The sequence below is a fragment of the Centruroides vittatus genome, unplaced genomic scaffold (assembly GCF_030686945.1).
Source record: "Centruroides vittatus isolate TY-2023 unplaced genomic scaffold, ASM3068694v2 scaffold_3315, whole genome shotgun sequence".
Classification (NCBI taxonomy): domain Eukaryota; kingdom Metazoa; phylum Arthropoda; class Arachnida; order Scorpiones; family Buthidae; genus Centruroides; species Centruroides vittatus.
Genome location: NW_027122703.1, coordinates 1,372,164 through 1,385,735, shown reverse-complemented (window position 1 = coordinate 1,385,735; position 13,572 = coordinate 1,372,164). Strand labels below are relative to the sequence as shown.

The window sequence follows — 13,572 nt, the reverse complement described above, 5'->3', positions numbered from 1 at the left end:
TCAAATTATTTTGAGCAACTCTATGCATATATCAAATTTCAGTTACACTATATCCCATTTATCTATTTATATACCCATCCAATCCTACTCTTAAAGAGATACACAGTAATAGTCCAAAATTTAATCTTATGAAGAGTAAAACTTAATATACCGTCCCGTTTCTAAAAATTTTTAAGATGCTACATTTTTGTAAATTATCTAACTTTTCACATAATCTAATCATCTTATTTTAGGTAAGATTTTTGCATTAAATACAACTTAACGAAATTTTATAATACACTGTATTATAGTTTGACTTATCTACATTTTTCTAAGTGGACGAATGGAATAAATAAGAGAACTTCTTTCAAAGTACTTAACCTATATACAAAATATAAGAAACTATCTTATACTCGAATTTAAGATATTCTTTTCGGTCAGGAAACGACAAGAAACGTGGCTTTCCTGTATTATATATTTTCCGAAGCTTTAAATCAAAAATTCGGTAAACTTCTACATAAAACGTGACAATAATTTACAGTTTATTTTTACAACGTTTCATCTACATAAAAAGGAAAAGGCAACACAGGTTTCATTTATAAATAAAATTGTAAATAATTCAACCTGTGTTAATAAGTTGATTGTAAACTTGTGTTTTTTTTTTTTTTTTTTTTTTAATTTTAACACAAATGTGATTTGTAAAATTTCTAAGTTTTATATTCTGACTGAATGTAAAACTGCATGTCACAGCACATATATAAATACATATCGGAATCCGGCAAGCACACACTATTATTGCTAGTAAAGCAGTAAAAAACTGTACATCATGATTGGCATTATTAAATGGCCATAACTGGATGATTTTTTTTTCACAAATAACCATGAATGAAATGATATAATACTGTACAAAAATTAATTTTCTTCTCTTTTTTTTTAAGTTGTAGAAGATGAACAACTATTTAATTGTCAGGCGTAAGAGGTTAATCTCTTAAGAATAAAAACAACTCTCATCTAATAATAAATATTTTTTTTTTTCGGTTTTCTTTGTTTGCCGTTCACCACTAATTCTTCCTTGCTAATTAAATAATGAATGGCTGCACAGGAAAACATTAAACTTGGCTTTCTGCATCGTTTCTCTTTGCTGAAATTGTACTATTATTTTCCCATTTGTATTTATAATTTCATATCTGGAAAGAAAATTATTAATTATATATATTGAATAATTTGCATGATATTTTTTTAAAACAAAAATGGATGTTAAGCAATATAAATTTAATTTTAAAAACAGAATGGAACAAAATTTATCAGTCAGTAAAGCTAAGATATTATTATCGTATCATTTGAAAATGTTAAATAATTGGATTATATCTTGTTTAAATTAGAAGCTAATTACAATTTAACACAAGACTCGTGGGAGATGATATGAAGAAAAATTTAAAAATTATGATATTTTTATATTCTATGAACAAATATGTAGAAAAGTCAGCATTATCATTTTTTCTAAGCTACAGAACTATCTAAAAATACTTTAAAAAGAAAAGATGCCATTTATTTCCATAGTCTTATTCTCTTGTTACATTATAGGATCCAGGTAAAATTTCACATTTTTCTTCTCTTCTAAATTACATTTGATTCTTTCCTTTACTTCATGTTAGGAACCAAATGTAATTTAGAGAAAGAGGATGTGAAATTTTACTTGGATCCTATGATATTACAAGAGAATACAATGCCATTTATTTTCCATAGCCTTTTCTTTTTAAAGAGGATTACACAAAAATATTGTAAAGTGTAATTTTTTAACCTAGAAGAAAAGTCGGCACTTTTTTTATTTGTTCTTAAGAAAAAAAAAACCTTAAATAATTCATTTTTGAATAAAACACTATCAGAAAATGGAAACTACAAAAAAAAAAAAAAAAAATAAGTATATTGTGAATAGATTTTTCTGTTTTTAAAAAGCTTCCCATTTAAATAGAGAGAATTTTTAAAATATGGTTGTTTAGAAAGTATTATATAAATCATAATATAAAATAATAAGACAAAAAAAATGTCACAATTTTTATGAAACTGCTTACAATAATTCTTTGAAAAGCAAAAAAAAAAAACAAATATTTCATAAAATCTACTTATTAGTTTAGAAAATTATCAAATAAAGCAGTTTCTAATTAATTTGTTACGCTGATCAAACCTGCGGAAGATTGTTAAAAGTTATGTATTTCTAATTAATGACACACATCAAGTAACGTATGATTTTGATTTCGAGTGCCAGCTCTTAATGTTTATCCCTATGTTTTTCAATTTACAGTAGGCTCTAGAATTAATGTAAAAGAATTTTTTTTATTCCCAAATAGAGAATGTTAAAAGATTGGATCAACGAGCCAGTATTTGTAGTGGAAACTATTAGTTACATTGTATGGATTTTGACGTGTTAAATTTATTTTTATTTTAATTAACGACTGGAATCAAACTTTAACAGACGTATTGTACAATGAGTAATTGGCGTACACCACTTAAAATATTGTTATTAATATATGTTTTTAAAATATATTCGATTTAATGGACTTTCAGCAATAGCAGACATCCCCTTTCTTTAATTAGTCTATTAAATTGAGGGCCTAATGTACAGTTTTAAATAGTTTGCTCTTTATAATTCATATAAATTTTAGTTATACAAACAATACATTAATTTCTTCTTTCAGCAATTTAAATTAAGTTTGGATCATAATAATTCCTTGCATATATTAATGTTGAATTATTGAATTGATCTTTGAGAAAATAAATTATATCTATTAAAAATACATTTTATACACATGACCTAATATCTACTATAACAATATATTATAAAAATGTATTGATTTCAAATATTGACATCAAATAACGATTACACCAGACATGGCCAAACTACAGTTTATGGGCCAAACCTGATCCACTAGTTTTCTGTAATCTGCATCCAATTTTCATTTAAAACTTCCATGAAGGCTTAAATTGTGTCTAAAACCTCAAAACAAAGCATGAGGAATGTTCAAGTGGAGTAAAACATTGCTTAAATAGCAATATTTCTATTCCTAAGACATCTAAATTTACACTTGCAAATAGTTATGCATCATGCTGATAAAGCTGAGCATACTATTAATTACTATAGATTAATTTATAGTTTTTTCGTTTTTCTTTCTACTTTTCTGAGAGATGCAAGTAATTATAGACGCTATGGACGTCAAATTTCCTTCCACATTAAGAATATGACCCACTTACAAAAGAGTTTGGCCATGCCTGGATTAAACAGATTTTAAAAATTTATTAATTAGCAATATTAATAATTTATGAAGACAAATAATCTAAGTAAATATTGAATAAACAGTTCCTCTAACAACACTATCAAATAATTTTAATATAATATATATTTAATAATAATAATAATAATAATAAATAATGCAGTTATAAAATGTATATAACACAAAACCCATAAAAGCTAGTTTGTATCTATAATTAACATATGTACCATCTCAGCATGAATTAAAGCATGCTAAGATGACAAAAATTGCATTAAAAATGTGAAATGAAGTCTTATTTGCAAGGATATTTATATGGAACAATGCCAATAAATCAGATGTTTTCCTTAATGTAAACAAGATTTAGCCGAGTAAAAATTCAAAGACAACAGATACTTCTTGAGTTTAGTATCTTATACAATAGTATAATATTCCTAATGTGAAATAAAAAAATTTTTTGTTGTAATTTCTATATGTAGCATTCATTATATTTATTATTCATTTTGGATTATTTTCCATATCCATATAGTTTTACGAATTGAACAAAATGGAGTTAAGTCCAAAAATAATTTTTCAGATTTTAGTATGCTTTTCCAATATTGAAATTAATAATAACTTCTCTCTTAAAAGTTACTCACCAGAACAGTTGCATCTCATTGGAGAAATACTGCTCTAGATTTTTACCGAGGAAATGTCGAATTTTCCGTAGTAAGATAGTAATCTCAACAAGGTTTAAGATATAAAAATCCTAAGCACTATAATGTTTTATTATTATAATGCATATACAGTTTAAACTGTTATTCTAAAACATCAAACAACTGAAAAATATATTACTCAAAAATTAAGTTCTGGTTTATATATTTTATATTGAAAGACTATTGATATTTTTGGTTTATTTAACTGTAATTAAAAAAATAAATAATTATAATCTGAGATATCTCACTGTATTAGGAAACTGCCATTCCAACAATTATAGTATACCTATTATTACATGAATTTGAAGAGAAAGCAAAAAGTTTCAGAAAATAAATAAAAATGGCACGATTGTAACAATAACTTCCTGCATGAATTTCATTGCATTAATGCTGTGGGTCAATTTAATTAGTAGTAATATGTTTAATGTGTTAGCAAAAATCATGCAGAAGATTACATAAAAGCATTTTATATAAAATTTTTATTTCATTTGATCATTTTTATAATAGCGAGGTTGAGGCCGAAGTTTTAAACGTGAAAACGTGTATGTCGGACGTTCGGCGCCGCTTTCCTGTAAGCCTAGAAGTTTGACAATGGCGTTTGGAATGTCGAGCACGATTCCACCGACTTTCCAAACGCCATTGTCAAACTTCTAGGCTTACAGGAAAGCGGCGCCAAACGTCCGACATACACGTTTTCGCGTTTAAAATTTCGGCCTCACCCTCGCTAATTATTGAATTTTTGTTCTTTGTTAAGACAATTACCAAGAATAGATTGTAAAATAAATGAAAGCATGAATTAAAAAGCATGAAACGTTCAATTATTATAAAACTGAATTTTACAACAAACTATCCTGAAATTTAAAGTAAATGATAAACATTCCAAAATTTGATTTATTGCATTAAAATCACATCAGCAAGCTATTCTAGACATGAAATTGAATAGATGTTTGATTTGGAATAAAAAGTTCCAGGCATCTCTCTGCCAGGGAAAATATAATCTCTGCTAGAGTACTTTCATAAAAGTGTTAAAAGCATTTAAGCATTTATTGATAAAAGTAGAATTCTCAAGTTTTCGTATATATAAAAAATTAGGAAAAAAATGTTAACTATATTTTAAAAAGAATGAGAACATTCAAATTTTTCAATGACGATGAATTTTAAATATGAATGGAATTAAAAATGCATTGTTAATTTTGAATATTTTAATGATTGTTATTACATTTATGATATATTTCACTATCTTTCGTTTTATATCAAATATAAAAAATGCAGCTTAGTTAATATAAATGTATGCAGTTAATAAAAAAAAACTTAGTATTAAAAATGGATGAAGTCAATACCAGATTTCTTCTGGAAGTCAGAATAAAAATTTATTTTTTAAACATTTAAGAAGAAAACTATCATTGTTAGAAAATCATATTCTCAAGAGCAACTAAATGTCTGCTTATCAAGAATATTTCTTCTTACGCATTCTCTTAAAAAAACTGAAATCTTAAAATTCTAATACCTACGTCTTACTGAACGTTTTTACGAATATTCTGTTTTCCAAATTTGAAGACTTTTAGATACTAAGATATTTAAAATTAGTGCAGAGTTTTTTTTCCCTTCCTTTTTGAGAGAGAGAGAGATTATTTAAATTTCAAACAGACAGTTCAGTTATTTCTTGTGAGTATGATCTTGATTATTTGCCATTTAAAAATATTTAAAAAATAAGCTTTCATTATGACTTCTAGAAGAAAAACTATATTCATTATTTGGAGCTATATCTGAGAATTTTATCTTAGACAGGGATATTAATTTCAATAGATTAAGCCTATAATAAAAATAACCTTTACAGATCATTTTTCTCCATTTGTCTCTTCTTTACATTTGTTCAATTCACCGTTTTGTTTTTTACTTCTCCTCCTCTTCTTTTTTTCTAATAAACCACCGTTTACAGATTTTCTTTCTCGTTGCCTTTCATTTTTCCACCAGTTTTTTAAACTAGACGTTGTAACTTTTGGCCTGAAAATAATTTGACATCAAACTAAAAATATAACCATTAAAATTCAATCAATGTTTACAAAATATACCTTTCTTGTTGACGTACAGTACCCTGGTTGAGAATGTCGACATACATCTGAAGAGTTGCATGAGAAGGGCTCCTATTTGACTGATACCATTCTTTTAACATTGGCAATTCTTTAATTGGATGAAAAGTGAGCCTTCCATCACGAGGACAACCGGTAGAAGTTGCATTTGGTGGCCCTATTATATTTTTATTTATACTATATCACTTATTTTCAAATATTTAATAATTATTTTTCTTATTTTGGAATAACTCTGAATCTCTTGTGAAAATATCTCATTCGGGTGCTCTTTAGATTTGTGATAGTTATATAAAAATAGTTAATATCTTCTAAAAATTTCCATTAAAAAAGAAATCTTTAAATCAAAAAAGAATGTATAATAAAAGCCATACAATAAATATATTCTTTATAACAACTTTAACATTTTTAAACATAATTTCTATATTTAAATTGAATTTTTAAAATTTTCATATAAAAGTTCATATTAATTTTGTTTTTTTTAATTTAAGTACTTTAGCAGTGATTTTATCATCCATAGATTCTAAGGGATGTAAACGTTCATCAAAATTTGTTTTAGTTCAAATCTCTTATCAATAACAAATCAAAAACTAATTTTGAATTCGTACTTCTGTTTAAAATACTCAATAAATTTTATAATTGGAAATTATGTATAATACTTTTTTCGTAATTAATCAATCATATACATAAAATTTGTAAAACTCGTATGTACACGATTTTTGCTAACTTATGATGCATTTTTTATCTAAGGTATTGTACAATATAGAAGGATATTGTACAATTTAGAAGGGTTCATATATGCTTGACTTATTTCAGAAATATTTGGATCATCAGTTTTTTTTTACTGTTATTTCATATTTTTGAAGGATTTTATGAAATATACAATTTTAAAAAAACGTATAAACAATTTTGTTTCTAAGCTTACATTCTATTCAAGCAATAATAAAATTGATAAAATAATACAATACTGCAAAAGAGTTTCATATATACATACAATCCTAAAATTAAAAAAGTTATTCATCTTTCTATTGTACTACTCTAAATTATTATGCTAATCACAAATCATTAATTGATTATGAGATCTGTGCAATGTATTTTTGTAGATTAGGTCCAAAAAGATTCTGAACATTTATAATAAACTCGAAATTTGATACAGGAAGCTAAAATTCGAAAGATAGAAAAGTTTGGTAATACGAGTATATCTTTAATATATTCCAAATGAAAATGTATTTAACGAAAAGAGAACCAAAATTACAGTAATGAATATACATACAAACTATAAATTGAACTTTTCATAGAATATGAAGTTGATTGCTAATAAAACCATTTAGATCAAAATGCTGGACCTGATACCTGATTTATTATTCTTTTTATTGAAAAATTAATGTAATTTCCATTCTTCTTAAACAATGTTGCAGCTTTCAATCAGTTAATGTCATTAAAAAAATATAAAACAAGTCCAACCAATCCAGATTTTCTTTAAATATCAATTTCAAACTGGATAAAAATAAAATTATATGGCATATATAAATTCTCACTCTCTTATTCAGAATGAAAAGTGCAAGCAAAAAAAAACAGGAATATGTTTTAGAAAGAATTAAAAAGTAATTTAACGAAGACATCTGCTTCTTTAAGTGAAGATACTTTTCAAATTTGGAAAAGCTTATATAAAGAAATCGATTGAAAACAGACTAGTCAATAATTATTATTTTTTCTAAATATCCCATTCCTAATCATTCGCCATCCTATGTGGAAAAAAAATTACCTCTATTATAAGTTTCCTTTTAAATCCTAATAAAAAAAAAATTGGTTATTGGATTTATTAGCAGACTTCCAATTAGTTTTCAAACTGATAAAATCTTGGCACTGTATTGTAAGAAATGGAAATCTAAACTTCCTTTTCAGATAGCTAAATCTTTAATTACCAGTAAGAAAATTTTTAGGCCAGCTTCGGTTTACATAGAATACTTAAAATAGAACATAAATCTGTGTTCCGTTCCAAGTATTCTATCTAAGCTGAAGAAGACATACAAGTAAGAAATTCTTTGACCTGTTTTAATTAAAGATTTGGCTACCAAAAAAAGAAAAAAAGAAACAGTTTGGATTTCTATTTCTTAGTTCAATGTATAATACACTAGGAAATACAGGACGTTATATTAATTCTCGAGCAACAGATGTGAAAAATGACAAACTTTTTACTACTGATGAAATTGTAGATCCTTCAAAAGATAATTAAATTCTTATCTGTTGACAAATATAAAATTAGTATAGAACTAAACTCATAGCCACTTTATTGGTACTTCAAATAAATTTAGAGAGAGAGTTTGTATTACAGTTTTACGTAATTTATATTTAAAAAAAATATAAATTATCTAATTCCAGAATGTTTTTGTTATACAACTATGTAAACTTTTATGACTTGTAATTGCTATGAAAAATCACTTACATAAAATTTTATTGAAAAGTTTCTTTAAAAATATGTTAAAATGTATAGACATTTATATTCTTTCCATTTAAAAAGAATTAAATAAACTAATTTCAAACCAGATGAAAATGGACACGAGAGACAGAAAAGATTTACTTGGAGACGGAATAGCAATGTACAATGTCTAAACTAATAATATTTTTTTAATATTTCACTAATTAAAATTCATAAATGTTATTTTTTATAAAAAATCTTTTTCAATTTAACTAATAATAAAAAGGTAAGAAGAAAGGTCCAAGAGAAAATAATGATGATAAATTATTAAAAATATGAAATTTGAATTTAAAAAAAGGTATTTCAAAAATATATAAGTTAAAAGGTAATTAAAAATTTACTAACAGGTAACATTGTCCTTCTTGCAATAATTTAAATACCATGATCCAAATTCTTGACATTTATCTTTTCCAATTTTTCCATTATATTTATTATTCATGATGTTAGATAAAAGCGGCTGAAAAATTAATAATTAGTTATTGTAAAATAATATACTTTATATATTAAAAAGTAATTTAAAGAGATTTCTACCTGTGACAGTGGACACAAACTAGCCAATTTACTTTGGGACATTTCTCTTAGCAATACCAATACTGCATTTCGAACTGCCGTATCTGTCCATTCTTGTGGATTTTCTGGCATGCTAAAATAAACAATTAAATTATAGCAACGTAAACTTGTGAATGCTTAACGAACTAAAAAAGATGATGTTTAATTAACCTGTTTGCCAACCTGTATAATCTGATATATAATGTTGCAACATTTGATAATTCTCCAAGTATTTCTCCTACTGTTACATCATTCATATCAGTAATTTGTTCAAAAGAAAGCTGCTTCCAGTTTTTTATTTGGATTGCTCCTAAATTTAAAAGTAATTATTTACAATTTTACATTTTTTAAAGCGAAATTCTTACGTTTAAACTACCTTTGGCACTGACAGTTTCTGCAGCAGAATAACCCAGTCTCAACAATGCTGTCCTGACAAGTTCGTTAAAACGAATAGTTGTAGGCACAATTGCATAACTGTCGAGTTCGACTGTGGGCTGAAGACCTGCAGTGTTATCTGTATGAGGTGTACCTTGAACTTGTTCTATAATCGTATGCACCGGAATTGATTTACTGTGATTCAAAGCTATGAAAACAGTTTTAAAATATAAAATAAATTTTTAAGATTTGTCACGTTAAGAATTAGAAAACAAAATTATTATATAGTATATATCAGGGGTGGCCAACTTTTGTGTACATAAGATCTACTTTTTATCGTAAAAATGTGTCGCGATCGACTTGTTGTCGTAGGCATAGTCTAAGTGGCGAGGGGGTGTGAAATACATACTATGTTTATACACTGTGCTTCAGTACGAGGTGCACTCCCGCAAGCTACGGGTAGATAAGGAAAATATATGTTCAAAACTATTTTTTATTTTTTAAATCACTTATTAAGTTTTCAAGATATAGACTCAAAGAAATTAAATTTCCAGACCCAACTTTTGATATTTGCAGTTACGAGTTTATTCCGTACAGGCGGCACCTAAAAAAATCGATTTTTCGACACTTTCAAGATATATTTTAAGTTAATAAAAATCTAATTTAATTTTTTTTATCAATTACAATGTATAAATTGTGGTACTATTTGTTCCTAAACTTGAAAAAGTTGTTATAAAACTGCACAGTACGGCTGATAATTTGATTATAAGATTTTACTTTCGCGATTTTTTTTTTTGGCGAGGAAAATTTATCATGGAAGAATGATATAAGACTTTTAGACTTATTTTTTGCTAATCTATCATTAGCTCGGGGGAGTGCTCTTTGTACTGAAATACCCTGTATATCTACCTACGTAAAACACAACGTAATTATTTAACGGGCCAAAATACTCACGTCCGGGGAATTAAAACAACATGAGTAATTATTAACAATATTTATTAATTCAAATTAGCTACTGATAAAGGCAGATTTAGAATTTATTTTATTATGTTACATTAATGAGAGGACTGAGTTTGCATGTCTTTTACCAAGGAAACATAATTAGGTGTATATCCTGACAAAGATAATAATAATGATTCTTCAGTATGGAAATCAGTTCGGACAGAATGTTTAGTCTTCGTTAACTTTAAGTATGAAAATGAAAATGCCAATTCACACAGGTATGTAGTTCCGAAACAGGAATAAATATATTTGCTACATTTGGTGATACTGGGATATTTTTCTCAATTGACGTGTTTCCAAAAATCCAAAAATATAGAGGTCTGTTGCCGAAAACACTCACTTATCAAGTAAATAGATAGGTAAGAAAAGCCATAATTTAATTTAAAACATAAAGAACAGGTACTTACATTTTAAACAAATGAAAAATTGAAACTCAACGTTGTCACCGTGGATAAACAATATTGATTAATAATAATAATATTGTTAATACTAAAGAAGCTACCGCATGACAGTATCAAATATTCAAGCTAAATGGCTGTGTTTTCTACGAGTCCAGTCATAACTGCATGCATATTGTTGCTTTTGCGCGTTACGTTCACGCGTTGCATTCAGTTACAAGTGTAACACATTAAGTCAAGACATCGCGAGCGATCGACCAAAATTGGCATCGCGATCGACCGGTCGATCGCGATCGACTTGTTGGCCACCCCTGGTATATATGATCCTGATAAGAAATAGAATATATCTTAATCAGGTATGAAAATTTAATTGTGACTATATACAGGATGCATCACAAGCCAGTTAACCAAGGTACATATTTAAAAACAGTTAAAACCATTTTTGAACAGCTGCATGACATCACTTAAAATTCAGTAGCTTCCAATGAAACAACTTAAATAACAACACAATAACTATTATAAACTAGTTTTAAGTGCTCTAAAGAAAAAAAAATATTGGCAAGAACTTTTGCACAACTTTCTCATCACTTGGCAGGAGAGTTGAGGCAATCAGAAAGGAAATCCGATTATATTCAATTATACTACTGTGATATAAAAGTTAAAATTCCTAAATAAGTTTTCAATATCAAAAAAATAAGTTAATGTATGGGTTGACCTGAAGTTGATCTGTAAAGCAGCTTGAAAACATTTGTCCAATTATTAAATTTGTGATGGAAAGTGAAAAAGGTGGTTTGCATAATATTGTTTATGAGAAACTTTAAAAAAAAAAAACTGTAAATGCAAATAAGTAAAATTTTCATTAAGTCTGACCCTCTCTATCTCTCCACCCCCCCACCTTTAACTACCAAAATTTAATAGTATCAATGCCTCATATATAGAAATAACCCTGTCAAGTTTCAAAAATGTTTGGTTCATCCAGTCCTGAGATACAATGCAAAACATGCTGAAAAACACAATTTTATAAGGCTTTTTTACATTTTTGGGCTCATGGAGTGTCAAAATGTCAAGAAATACAAAAATGAAGGAAGTAACAATTTAACTTATTACACACTCACTTCGTTTAACCTTAATAACCTTAACTTATTGCCATACTTTCCCCATGCAGATTGGAAAGTAACTCAGTTAACTGACATCCTATAGTTATAAGTCCAAATTTTTTTTTTTTTTTTTAAGTAGAACAACATATACATTCAAGTTTTAAAAGTTCTAAATTTTAAACTTTTTTTTTCCTGAAGTCGGAGCTATTTGGAGTTTGAAGAAAGGTTCAAAGTCCTAACAAACAGATTCAAACTTGTGATTATTTCTTCCTGAAGTGTTAGACAATGTCCTGATTTTATTTCTATTTTGGTCACACAACCTCATCAACATATACTTAAATATTGATCAAGTTGCATGATAGAAATAGAAGTAAAATCAGGACACAAACAAAGCAAAATATCAAAAAACAAGACAATCATACAAACTAAGTTGCTTAATGAAACAAACTAACATTTATTGACAAATTCCAACATTTATTAGGATTTGGTATTCAATATTTGTGTTTTTTCAATACAAAAAAAAAAAAACTTGAAATTGTTTTAACAAACAATTATTAAAATTAATTTAGCACAGGATGTTGGGAGCTTCTGATACTAGCCAACCTATAAGAAACCACCCCCGTCAGAAGCTCCCAACATCCTGACCATATGAGGGCTCTAGAAACTCTGGAAATTTTCAAAGCTGGAAAAAAGGGGGGAAGTTTGCATCAATTTCAAGAAATAAAATAAATGTCTCGGGTGCATGGTTCATATATTGTTTATCCGTTAGTTCAAAATTTCCCGAACAGAAATCTTTATAAACCACATTTGCATATTCAAAGCTTAGGAGCATCTTCCTCATACACATTACAAACCTTATTTACTATTTGTATGGCATTGTATCCTTTCCAAAATTCATAAAGAGTAGAATGCCTGATATGCTTTTTATCTGAAGACATTTCAACTGGATTTTATTCAAACAAAATATGAAGTAAAAAGTTTAAAATAAGCTTCAAAACAAAGAATACAATCTCTCATTAGCAAATAATGTATTAAATTTCAGGACTGCTACAATTAAATCACACAACTTTGTTAAGTAACTACAGCTGTTAAAAATAGGCAAAAACTTCCTGTTCAATTCAATATAACTTTTACTTATTAACTATAGAATCTGAAAAGAAAGGTTGTATGATAGCAACAAAGTATAAAATAAAGGTTGTAGTATCAACAATTGAAATTAAAAAGGAACTTATCGTGAGATATTAAAGCGGCACACGTGTGGAGATCTGGAAGCCATGTTTAAGATGCTGAAGTCAATGCAATTTTTATTTTATTATACATTATTTATATATTTTATTTATTGCTTCCATGTTTTAATTTATTATTAAAGCATGTAATTGTCTTATTTTTACATTAAATAATGTGTACTTACAATTTTAAGTTTATTGAAATAGATCAAGAAATTAATTCACTTTCCATTATATTTTAGGGAACATATTGTGTCAGACTTTGACCTCCTGGAATGAATTAAGTTTGAAGTATGAGGCACCACTATATTTGTATATATTTGCAATATTCAAATTATACCTTGTTTTGCCCAGCATTCTGATTTAGATTATTAGTGAAACCTGATGCAGATCTTACTTATAGATCAAAATGCTTGTCT

General features: G+C 27.1%; 1 protein-coding gene across 6 annotated transcripts in view; it reads right to left on the bottom strand.

Annotated features, from left to right (window-relative positions):
- Nucleotides 1-646: 646 nt before the first annotated feature.
- Nucleotides 647-13,572, bottom strand: part of LOC136988564 (DNA-binding protein SATB2-like) — a 36,676-nt gene continuing 23,750 nt past the window's right edge. For 2 of the 6 annotated variants that reach the window (XM_067286461.1, XM_067286465.1), the window contains exons 3-9: nucleotides 9,432-9,638; nucleotides 9,227-9,365; nucleotides 9,038-9,149; nucleotides 8,852-8,963; nucleotides 6,013-6,187; nucleotides 5,770-5,944; nucleotides 647-1,166 (exon numbers count right to left, since the gene is read on the bottom strand). In XM_067286461.1, coding sequence (XP_067142562.1) covers nucleotides 5,779-5,944; nucleotides 6,013-6,187; nucleotides 8,852-8,963; nucleotides 9,038-9,149; nucleotides 9,227-9,365; nucleotides 9,432-9,638 — 911 coding nt within the window. In that variant the 3' untranslated portion in view covers nucleotides 647-1,166; nucleotides 5,770-5,778. Of the gene's footprint in view, nucleotides 1,167-5,473; nucleotides 5,945-6,012; nucleotides 6,188-8,851; nucleotides 8,964-9,037; nucleotides 9,150-9,226; nucleotides 9,366-9,431; nucleotides 9,639-13,572 lie in introns of those variants that run through there. The other 4 variants (XM_067286464.1, XM_067286462.1, XM_067286463.1 and 1 more) reach the window with 4 other exon arrangements.